Source organism: Emydura macquarii, unplaced genomic scaffold, assembly GCF_026122565.2.
Source record: "Emydura macquarii macquarii isolate MOO-44397 ecotype Brisbane River unplaced genomic scaffold, CSIRO-AGI_Emac_v2 contig_2636, whole genome shotgun sequence".
Classification (NCBI taxonomy): Eukaryota; Metazoa; Chordata; order Testudines; family Chelidae; genus Emydura; species Emydura macquarii.
In genome coordinates, this window is record NW_027132773.1 from 22265052 (window position 1) to 22277605 (window position 12554).

The 12554-nt window shown below is 39.1% G+C and overlaps 1 protein-coding gene across 2 annotated transcripts in view; it reads left to right on the plus strand.

The window, feature by feature from the left end:
* Window positions 1-12554, plus strand: part of CPED1 (cadherin like and PC-esterase domain containing 1) — a 169872-nt gene that overhangs the window by 78487 nt on the left and 78831 nt on the right. For both annotated transcript variants that reach the window (XR_010922862.1, XM_067564278.1), the window contains exons 12-17: window positions 693-862; window positions 4298-4357; window positions 5557-5624; window positions 5999-6043; window positions 8711-8897; window positions 10563-10731. Coding sequence is in view for 1 of the 2 variants with exons in the window: in XM_067564278.1 (XP_067420379.1) it covers window positions 693-862; window positions 4298-4357; window positions 5557-5624; window positions 5999-6043; window positions 8711-8897; window positions 10563-10731 (699 nt within the window). In the remaining variant the exon portion in view is untranslated. The remainder of the gene's footprint in view (window positions 1-692; window positions 863-4297; window positions 4358-5556; window positions 5625-5998; window positions 6044-8710; window positions 8898-10562; window positions 10732-12554) is intronic.

Below are 12554 nucleotides of genomic sequence, written 5' to 3' on the forward strand. Positions count from 1 at the left end.
CACCAGACCTGTGGGATGACCACCTTGGGGGGGATTGGTGGGCAAATTATATGAGGGGAAAGAGGGACAAAGGAGTCCAGGATAGAGAGAGTGGTGTGGGTGGACTTAAAAACTTATCAATTGAGGTAAGGGAAGAGCAGGAAGGTGGGACACAAAGCATCAGAGAAGTCATGGGCATTAAGGAATTGAAGGTCTTAGAAGGTTATGGGACAAATGGAGGGGAGTGATGGTACAGGAAATGAGTTGGTGCCCAGAGAGGAAATTCAGTAATGAAATGTGAGAAAGCAAGCTGTGCTTAGTGGTGGCAAGGTCTGTGGTGTGGCCTTTTGGTGCAGGGAAGAGTTCATTTCAGTTTGAAAGTCAAACAAGCAAGTGAAAGCAAGGACACAGAAGACTGAGGGGAAAGGCTTCTGCCTCGGTACTAGTAAGCATGGTTTTGCAAGGCTGGGCCCATGATAATCAATGTAATTTTGGGAATGTAGCTTAATATTAAAAACACATGTAATCTGTTCCTATTTTTTCTCAGTTTTTTTGTTATGTTTTACATATAAAGTAGGCATCTTACCTATTGTAATGGTTTGCAGGACCAGATCCTGATATGTGATTTAGTGAAAGAGATATAAAGGGGAAATCTATGAGAAAGTGTTTTTGCATTTACTAATCTGATCAGTATCAACTGTCTTTCTTCTCAGCTTTTCCCATCTTCTGCACCCAAGATCCAAACTTTGCTGCATGACCTTTATCACATGGTAGACCCAACGGGAAAACTTGGGTCAATCCTGACAGGACATCGGTTTCTTTCCAATGTACTTGAGCAGTTCCAGTTCATGAATAAAGAGGCACACACAAATCTCTCAGAATGGTAAGATAGCTCTCAGATAACATTTCTAGGGCTAGATCCTTAGATGATAGAAACCTTGTAGCTGCACTGACTTCAGTAGTGCATTTGACTTAAGAGGGGCTATGCCAATTCACACAGTCAAAGTACTGCCCCAGAGTTTCTTCTTGTGGAGTGCTGGAAGGTATTTCATTGTTAAGGCTGAACTGAGTTTCCAGTTAAGCACAGTTTTGGCCTCTTTTCTCCCCCTTCTAACACAAAGGATTATTGGTGTCAAAATTAATGTACGGGTATGGTAGGATTTTTCTAGCAATTTGAAGTGAATTAGACAAGTATTTTCTGGATTACAACACCCTGAAAATTGGGGTGTTTACTAGAGTTCAAAAAGTCTCGCTCTCCCTGCCCCCAACTTTAAGGCCAAAACCAAGAAAGGGAGGAGAGAAAAACTTGGGCCAAGATTTTCAGAAGTGACTAGTGATTTTGGATTGTTACAGATTTTGAATGCCTCACTTGAAACATCTTAATTGGCCTCTGAAAATCTAATTCTAAAATGCAACTCTAACTTTTAAAGTTATTAAGATTTCAAATAATAATAATATCAGAATGGCATGTCAACTGTAGTGGTCTTAAATTAAGGAGTCTGAATATGACTGCTGTAGACTTAAACTTTCACTTGAAATAAATAAATAAAGGTAAATCTTCAGTCTTCTTCATGTGGAAACAGACTTCAAAATGCAAGCCAATTGTTGTCAGTGAAAAAAGGAACATTTTTTCAACCAAAATTGAAACAATTTATTCAGACACTAGGATTTGTGAACTATGATTCATTAAAAAAAAATAAATAGAGGTGTTCATTACAGTTAGAAAATGATTCAAAGTTTTGTTTTTGTTTTTTTACTAGCTCATAGCTAACTACAATATTCCTGTATGGATTCCCACCATCACCCTTAGTTGATGTTATGTAGTTTCCATTTTAACATCACCTTAACAAAGTTTTTTGGCTTGAAATAACAATAATAATGGCATTGTAATTACGCTACTTTATGTATTTCTTCTAAAGTTGAAGAAATGCATATTTATTTTCCATACTCATTTTCTCCTTGCTAATGACATTGAATGCAAGTGTATGACTCACCTACTGGTAATGGAGGTGACTTGCTTGTATTGTAACCATTGTGAAATAGAGGTCCAATTTGTGTTTGTTTTTGTCCAACAAATTCTCAGTGTAATTGTGCAAACAAAAATAGTATGATGTTTCTTCCTTCTTGGGGAATTTTGTCTGCAGAGTTATTGTAAGATATTTACTGAACAAGGGGGCTACTGGAGGGATTCCTAAATTCTAATTCTGGCTCTACCACTGAGTTATTCAAATCATCCATGACTTGCTTTCTGCAAGTCAATTATCTTCTGGGTCTCAAATTGCCCCTCTGTAAAAAGGGGATTAATACTTCCATACCACATGGGGTAATTAATATTTATATGGTGTTTTGACAAACTATAATGCTATATAAATTCTAAGGATTATTATTGCTTGCTAATTCATGAACTGCAATTCAAAGATGCAGCTGCTCACATGCAGAAATAATCTCTTGCCAGTTTGCCAAAATATTTAGTCTTACATATCAAAGCATACCAACCTTTAATGCTTTCAGTTCTAACCTAGGCTGTACTACTGACTTGCTGTAGGCAAGTCCCCAAACTTCTTTTTTCTTCAAGTTGGATGTTTTTGCATGTGCTATTATATGGCACAGGTAGGGTGACCAGATGTCCCGATTTTATAAGGATGGTCCCAATATTCAGGGCTGTGTCTTATATAGGCGCCTATTACCCCCCAGCCTGTTCCAATTTTTCACATTTGCTATCTAAGCACAGGTCATCCTGCCTGTTCATATATTTGTACCCTCTAATGACTAATCTAATAGAACTGTTCCTTTAGCTTATTGAATAGAGGTTTGTGTTTTGGACATGGTAAATAGGGCTGGCCAGAAAAGATTTCAGCTTCACAAAAAAATGTGAAGTTTCAACATTTGATTCCAGTCTCCATTCAAATTTTTTCATTAAAAATCAGAGAGAGAGAGAAGGTTATCTCTAGGATAGCCAATAGCCTGCTCCTTAGGTCACTCAGGTACAAGGTGGGAGACCCAGGTTCAAGTCCCTGCTCTGCCTTTTTTAGACCAGGGACTTGAAGCTGGGTCTTTCACATCCTAGCTGAGCATCCTTTCTATTCAATGAGTTATAGAGTTAATCTCACCTGCTAGAAGTGTTCCACTATGTATAAATAATTAAATATTCACTGGGCCAGTGAGAGAGATTGACTAGTAGCCCAGTTCTTCAAGCGCTCACCCTGGGACATGGGAGACATAGGTTCAAGTTCTTGTGCCAGAATCAGGTGCAGTACCCCTCTCTTGGTTTTGACAGTCTTTTGTCAGGGAGGCTTCTTGGGTCCAGGATGGAATTTCTGGTCAAAACAGAGAGTGGCACCCTCCAATAGCTAGCATGTGGGAGACACACCTTCATATCCTTGCTCCAAATCAGGCAGTTAGAGACTTGAACTTGGGTCTCCCATCTCCCAGGGCATGCCCTCATGATGAGGCTATGCATGAGTGTCTCTTTCTTTTACCAGAAATTCCATCCTCAACCTGAGAAACCTTCCCAATGAAAGTTTAATTGAAACCAATATGTTTCCATAGAAGTTTTCAGTTGTGACAAATTGGCGTTTTCTGATGAAAAAAAGTTGCCATGGGCAACCATAACCTCTGTCCTTCATTGTTTCATTGATGCAATTGGCTGACACCTGTGTGGTCTGTGGGTAAGTCTATGCTGAAAAAAAAAAGTTTGTTCTTAACTAGGATTAAATAGCAGTGAGAACATGACAACTTGGCTTTTAACTTGAGTTAGCAGATACAGTTCAATTCCAGGCTCCCCTACATGTTAGATTACTAAAGTAAGGAACACATTTTTGGCAGGGTAGACATACTCACTGTGTACATAGCTATGAATGCTTGGAAGCTGAAAAGAAGTGAGTTACGCTTCATCCCAAGAAAGCCTGCTTAAGCATTTTGTTTAAACTTTAAGCTTTCTTGAGGTTCATAGCCTTGATGAGTTTTGTTCATCAGGACTGTTATCCTGGCTTTTCACATATATGGACCAAATTTTTAATGGGTGTCCTTAATTGTTCCCACTTATTGGCATATGCAAGATCTGTGATTTCATGTAAAAATCGGTAATTGCACGACCAGCTACCCATTATGGATATATAAATGGACAGTTAAGGAGGCTCACTGAAAAATTTCCTCTTGATTTAAACTTTGTATCTTCCTGCTCATGAATTCAAAGGATGGAGACATGCTCAAAGGAGTTTACTGGTCAACATTATTCAACCATATTTCCATCTATATGATTATTTACAATTTTAACATCCCCAATGAAGTTAATGACTTCTCTGCACTTCTTCCACAGGAAAATCAAGAAGAGTTCCAGAAACTCATCTAGGACCATTGTGAAATGGTCAAAACCTAGGTGAGAATGAACAAATAGTGAACTTTTAATGACTATCATTACATCTGTATACAGCACCTCTGAAAGATCCTATGAATGGGAACAGCTGTAGGGCAGTTTTTGGGGAGCACAAGCCCAACACACACACATGGATCTGCTAAGCACCAGCAGTAGGGAAATTAGTTACCACTTGTCCCATCTCAGTGGGATAATCCTGAATTCTGTGTTCTGGTGTAAGGCTGACAATGATTCGTTTTAATGGTCCTTTTTGCAAGTCTCATTAAAATATTTGTGGCAGTTGGCCAGAAAGTTAGATTTCACCATTTTACCACCCCCATAGGGAGTGGATTTGTGTCTTTTAAAATCATAAACTGATGAACAATAGGTGTCTCTGGCAATACAATTCTTTAAGAGGACGTCAAAGGGAATGTTTTGGAGGGAAACATGTGATTCCTGCAAGGCGCCCTTTTAGATCTCTGCATCTGTCATTTCTCACTGTCAGTCTAAGACAGTGTTTGAGCAGGGGAAAGCCTATTGTAAATCTACCTTGCCAGCCTCCAGTCCTGTCCAAAAATAGATTTGATTCATTGTAAGAGGAAATCTGCTGAATGAACAAATTTGTAGTTGCTGACATATTCCTGAGTAGTTGCAGATAGCTAGTCTTCATTTGAGAAATAAGAATGAGTATGAATTCTAGCTTGAAGCATATCATTTGATTTCAGATTTGCAAGTACATAGCCTAATATTACTTGTGTCTGCTTCATTCCAATGTGTAAATCCATACTAACCTAAATGCAGCCATGTGCCATTATTCAAGTCTTCACTTGTCTAAGAAATTGTTTTTGTACAAATTATAACCTGAACCACATATTAAAAATGGTTTAAAAAGTAATATACAACCAATTCAAAAGCTTTTTTTCTTGGATATCTCCTTGCCCCCTTTTTCCCTCACCACTAAGCTGATTTCTTGGGATTCATTTTTGCTTTTCTCTGTTTCTTGCTATGGGCTACTGTTTACTAGGGACTGTAAGTTTTTGATCATACTCATTTCAGGTAAGATTGCTGTTATTGGGAACATGAGTGTAAAAAGGGCGTCTTTCTGTTCAGAAAACTACAGTACCATGCCCCTCACCATAGGAGACAGGAATTTTTAAAAAATATTTTTCATGGATTCTGTTCCTCTCATTGATCTAGAAACATTTCTGCTATTGCATTGATAGGAATTCTTTTCCAGAAAAAGAAAGTGTTAAACAAAGAGCTCCTTTCAACCTAATGAAAAATCAGAAAGGTAGGACATCAGACTGGTTTACTTGTAACACACCACATGCTTTTCCTGTTTGTTCAAAAAATCTGGGAATGTCTGTGGTTCTGATGAACTGATGTGTTTCTTACATTTGTGCTTTCCAGCCAGAAGGTCTTGGTTCATTTACTAAACATAAAAGGCCAAGTTCTATCTGCCTAACTCAGGCAAGTTGTTCCATAGACTCCAGTGGGAGTAAAGTAGCGGCATATGGCCCAAACTGAAATGAATACAAGTGTCAGCTTTTATTGGTATAATTCACTTACGTGGGGGCTGGTGTTGTTTTCTTTGTGTTCTGTAAATAGGGATTGCATGCAATATATACAGCAGAACATAGTTAACTGTTTCTGTTTGTCCTTTAGCGTTGCATTTTTCCAGTGAGACTAAAGAATGGCATTGCAGTCATGGTAAGTCAAGATCTGTATCTTTCTACTGAAGAACTTGTGAACTTTATGTAAAAGGTGGCACTGCTTTAACAAATTTTATATAGTGTTTGTGCAACTTTCTTTAGGGGATGGAGTGCCTTTAGGCCCTTAGGCCTGGTCTACACTTACCTTCAAATTCAGCAGCAGTCGACGGGAGTAGCTTGTGTAACTCCCGTTGACTTTGTAACTCCTCTTCTACACGGCGTCTTCACTGCTCTTCAACTTCATTTCACTTCAACACAGTTCCCGTTGATGCAGCGCTACGACACTTGAAGGGCTGGTTTTATTGCGTCGACTTCCAGATCGATTGAGTCGGGTCTTCACTGACCGCACAATCAATCCGGATAGATCTATCTGACAGTAGCGAATTTGCCACTGTCAGTGAAGACGTACCCCCAATAACAAAACAATGATTTTTAAGTAGCCAGAATGTTTATGAATCCATCAATAGTGAGTCAGTTATGCAAATTGTAAGCATCAAGCACAAAGTTAGACATTGTTACATTTACATTCTAATTTTAATATTCTAACATTCATTGATCCCAAAGCCCCAATTATGTTTTTTATTCTGGTTTTACCACTGATTATCATGCAGACAGTTTTTCAAGAACAGTTGTAGTTTCTTCTTTTGCATACAGTTGTTCTTATGAAATGACCTTTTAAACTTAGTAGTAGATTACATATTTCTGCATAAAGTACAGTAGTGATGAGAATGTCCCTTTTTATGCTTGAAGGGACACAGCCTAACACCCTAAATGGCATAGAAAGATAAGCTTATGTATAGGGAGTTTTGGATGCTCACATATCCTTCAGGATGTTAGTTCAGTGCTTAGCCCTTCCTGATCAAGTATTATCTGTTCAGGAATCCAATATCCGTGGTTCTTTTGTGAAGTGGGGTGAGATTCTTAAATATAAAATTAGACACAAGCTCAATAGTTCCCTTTCTTTCAGCTTCATATCCCTCACCACCATTAGCCATCTGGAATTCCATTCAATTGCACAAATATATCATTGTACAGATTCACCTCTTCATTGCTATAACAGGGGAAATTATGTGAGACCCAGAACAGTGCACACATGGCTGCAAGGATGTTCAGTTTATGCAGGGGTACAGTCAGTCAATTATCAGGCCAAAACAAAATAAAGCCTTAGGGTGTTGCAGAGCTGCTCAGGGGATGAAGAACTCAACTAAACGAGCTCCCTGCACCCCACACTTTACAACATAACAACCACCTTTACAGGGTACAGTGCTCTTCCCCCCTCTGCCTAATTGTCTGTGGAGTTATTCTAGGAGAGGGAGACAAATTGCTGCTTCGGGGTGAAGAATTTTCAATCCAATGGGCCTCATCTCCTCTCTGATCCTCTCCAAACTTGGAGCTCAGCCAGGGAGATGTCAGTTCCAGGCCAAGAACATTCCTACTCTGGCTGACTGACACCATGATTTCACTCCTCTCATAAGATTTTTCTTTTGAAAGGTATCCCTCCCTCCCAGCTGCGTTAACTCTTAAGGATATTAGTGGTTTCTCAGGGAATAAGCATACATCCTGAAAGGATTGGTGCTTTGCATAGGCCACATAGCATCTTGTGGAACTCAGGAGTACTTCTTATATCCTTTGAACTCTTCCTTTTCCTCAACCCTCTATGCTGTATGTTTTGAATAAGACTTGTTCTCTGGGGAATTTGGCCCAAATTCTGCTCTCAGTTAAACCAGCGTAACTCTGGAGTAACAGCATTAGCTCTATTTACAACAGTGTATCTGAGAACTGAATTTGGCCCTTTTGGGTGCAGTATTTAAGACCCACTTAAGCCTTATATTAAGCCTCCAGATTTGCTAAGCTATTTGAGTATGAGAGTTTACTGGCTGGAATGGTTGCAGAAGCAGCTAGTTATAAATGCATATTGGAGGATACTCATGTAAAGCAAATTTTGAATTTGTAAACATGCTAGAAATCTGATTCTAACAGATCTGATTAAAATAGCTGCAAGAAACTTCTCACAAAGGAGCTACAGGCATATAATAATTCACAGAAATCATTTGTCAGATAAGGCAGAATAATGAGTACATTTGAGAAAATCATAATCTGTTTGTGGACAATCCGTAAAGAGAAAAAGTGGTGGAATGTTTTGAATGAGGATTCTTTATAAATTATTCACCCTGCTGTACAAATGACCCCATGAGTCTAGATGTCACCCATGTTATCAGTTCTCGTGAGTGGTAAGGCTGCTTCCAACAGACTGATTTTTCCTGGAAACTACACATGTACATAAACCCTGCACACAGGCTGGTACATACCTAAATTGGTTGTGAATTTCTGTCATTACACTCATATAAGTTTCAATTAACCCTTTGGAGACAGGATTTCCTGATCCTAATCCTTTAATTTTCAATGCCTTATTCAGGCTTTTAGTTTTGTGACTCCTACTAAAGTTACTGGGCAGATAATGATTAAAACCCTGAACAGGACTGAAAATTTACCCTGAGTGCCAGTACAAAATCCATTACTACCTTGCAGCCAAAGCAATGGACTCAGCACAGCTTTGAGTTAATCGATCTCGCCATTGATCATTTAACAGCCTGACAGCAGTTACATGTTATTTTAAAATGTTCATATGTTTCATAGTTTTCTCTTTGATGCCTTCTTGGAACAGATAAAGATACCCTATCTCATATCAGGCAGATCTTCACTAGTCCGCATTTGGACCTGAATCCTAAATTTAACCCAAAGATCAAAGAGTACTACACTGAAGTCCCATTTGATGTGGTGACAGTGAAGATTGGAGCAGAACCTTCTAACTGTCAGTGCCAGGTGCACCTCGATGAACGGAAAGGACCAAGGTAAGGGGGAAAAAATGATCCTGTACGCAAAGAGCTGATTCTTAGTATTGGAGAAACAACAGAGGATTTTAGCAACCTCTGCATTTCCAAGAGAACAGAGTACTTAGGAATTAAGATTACAAATGGAGATTTGACTGCCTAGACATTTACTCCTTTAGATTTAGATTTATTTATCAGTGTATTATAGATGTACTCACTACAATCAGTTGTTCAATCACTGGTAAACTCCAGTTAACAAAGCCCCAAACTGTCAGAATCTCCCTCCAGCTTCTACATAAAACTTCTCACACCACTAATGGTCTGAATGAATAGATAACCAAGGCCCAGATTCTGCATTGTGATCCACTGACATTTGTGGAGCTTCATTCGGTGCCGCAATCTGCCTGCGTGGATCACAGCATGGGATTGCGGGGCGAGGGAGGAAGTGAATTCCAGTCTCCTCAAAGAGAATGTCCTTTCTTCATTCCCAGAGGTCAGATTGGAGGGACTGTTAGCTAGACTGACCCGTCTGATCCCAACTTTTGGAATGGTGCAGAAGGGGGGCACAGTTGTTGGTAAAGTATTCAGGGCCCAAATTACACTGAGCTATATATAAGCTAAGCAAGATTGGGTCTCAGTAACTGAACAGAAGATTTTCAAGGTGAAGCCAGGAGCTGCAGGAAGCAGCAACGATGATTCACTTGGTATAACACTTCTGTCTTAGTCATTATAGGGACAGTGTTCCACCATGGTGTGACGGACCTACTGGGGAGGCCATCTTTGGTTGTGTATATAACAGAAGGCCTGACCAGGTGTGCTCATTGAGAGTCTTATGGTCCTTTTTGCAAAACTCGGGGTGTTAGTCCTGATTAAAATCTTCAGTTTTGAACCTAATATCCTTCCTGTGGTTTTTATTAGAGCAGTTATTCTTGACTTCTCATAAAAAAAAAAAGCCAACCCAAAACCCTGTCACATAACGTTTTTGATGTAGGGTGGCTGCTACAACACACCACAAAGTTGCATGCATTGAGTGATTGACTGAATGAGACATGTATGCTATATAATGAGAGTTTGCAAAATACTTTGAGAGTCTTCTAATGAAAGACATTATATAAATATTTATTGAGAAGCAAAAGCATTGAAAGTTCAAGTTCTGTCTGTTTTACCATTCTCAGTTCACTGCTGAGAAAAAACCTCTCCAGCACTGTTCTTGTCTGTCATGCCAAATGGTTTATCTGGGACTCCATCACGCTTGGACGGTGCACAATTTCAAGGGCTAGCTAAAACTTTTAATCTCATTTGTCTCCCTGCTCCCTTCACCACTGATCTGAATGTGCCAGAAACTATTGTCCCTACTCTGACATCATTCATAAGTTTCATTGTTTGCACTGACTTGCCAACTCTGAAGCTCTTTCTCCTATCTAAGTTACAATCTAAAGTTACATCACATTTTTAGAATGGTTCTGGCTCTATTTTGCTTTATTGCAAGATTTTTTAAATGCCTTTGCAAGCCATACTTCACACTATTATTCATCTGAAACCATGTATCTCATATATAGGAAATAAACATTACTAGTAGAAACCTTAAAGGCTGAGGCCCATATAAATTGCAGTGGAAAGTGCGATACAATTCTTGGCTGATGTAACACTGGATCTTTCACTTTCTGTCATTGTTTTCCTTTGCAGTGTTGCTAACTACCCCCTCGGCCTGGGAACTAACAAAATCACTATTCTAGTAACAGATAAATCTCAACCCAACCCTGAGGTTGTGAACAGCTATAAAATCACTGTCTATCGAGAAGACCGCCCAAGTCTGCCTTTGTTTGATGACTACATGATGTGTGGTTTTGTGCAGGTACTGTTTGTTTCTCCTTTGAATATACACTTTCTGTATGTATATGGCCTGGTATGATCTCACTTCCACAGATGTAAATCAGAAATAACTGAACTGAAGCCAACATCGAGCCATTTTCAGTGAGATTAAAATGAGGCCCCCTAATGCTTTGGGAATTCTCAATCCATATTGTAGAAAATATGGGGATTACAAAGGTTTTTGGCTATAAATGTAAATTGTACATCAGTACCTTTTGTATTTAGTATGCATTGGAAAACTCCATGCTACGTTGCCGTGACCTTGGTCAACTGAAATCCAAATCACCAGAGTATTGTATCTTTCTTTGTAAGAAGTGTCAGAATTATCAGGACAGTAAAGTGGATGTAGTAGAGTTTCTGTAGCTGTGAACATCTGTGGAGTTGATGGCAGTGTTGTGATCATTATGATTATGATTATGATTAGGTATTCATTTATTCTTTGCCTGATGCTGACAGTGAGGTCAGCTCTGGTCAAGATACAGATATCAAAATGATTTATGAATGAAAAACTTATAGGCTAGAAGACAAATATATAAAGTGAAAACACACCAGGGGAAACAAAGGAAGGAATGACCTTAGCTTAGAATTTTTTTAACGTGTGTGTGTGTGTGTGTGTAAATGCATTATATATATCTATATCTCTATATCTATTTATATACACACAATGTATATAATGATCCTTATGGAAACACTGAGCTGGTAGAAGGGATCTGAATGAAGACAAGCTGAGGGTCTGGCACACATCAGTTGGAGGGGCATTTAATACAGAGGGGTCAGCATAGAAGAAGACACAAAGATGGAAGTAAGAAAATGAAACAAAGGGGCACTGAGGCTCTTATTGTTAGTGGATCAAAAGTGGTAAAGGAGAACACGATAGGATACGAGATCTGAGATGTAGGCCAGGACAGCTTTGTACAGCTCTTTGAAGGCTGAGGACTAGAAGCTAAAACTTGATATAGTGGGGAAGAGGAAATCAATGGAGAGATTCCAAGAGGGAAGTGACAATAGGCAAGGAAGATAACTTTGTTTGTGGAGTTTTGAATAGACTGAAGGTTGGGGAAGTCTTACAGGTAATTACGGGACTCAGAAAAAATATTTCATTAGCATTTAATTATATAGCAAGCTGGCAGTACTGTAAGTAATAGTGCTCTATTAAACTCAGCACTGCGTCTTCAGACTCCCATTTCTATTCATACTCAAATCTTCTTGTCTTGTACCAATATATCCCTCTCTTAGAACCTGATTTTTTTTCCTCCAGTTTCTCTTGACATGCTGCAGAGGCAGTTACAGTAATCAAAGTGTGAGCTGACACGTTTTGGATTTTGGGACAGAGAAGGGGGTAATTTGTAAAAAAAATATTTTGAAGCAATAAAATGCCAGGCTTGCAACATCAGCAAGCAGAGGTTGTCAGTGTTGTTGGGAAATTGTATGGTTGGTAGTAATTAACTCAATCCACAGGGTCTTTAAAAAAACAAAATAATCAATTTGAATGTATGGCAAAATTCTCTTCTCCAATTCATATATGTAACAAATGCAAAATATTCCATAGTAGACCCACACTGCAAGTTAAAGGGGATAATTTCATTCTCAGATTGAAATCAAATCTGGTCCCAGAGGAAAGTCTCTGGTGTGGAACCAGAGTTCAGCCTGGCATGTTCAGAGATATAATAACTAGAGTCCTGTGTGGATACAAAATTTGTATCCGCATCTGTCTGCAGATATCTGCAGATTTGCAGGACTCTACTAACAGCTCCACAGGTCATCGTGCACCATTGACACAGGGCTGTGCCAAGCCTTCTACCCCCA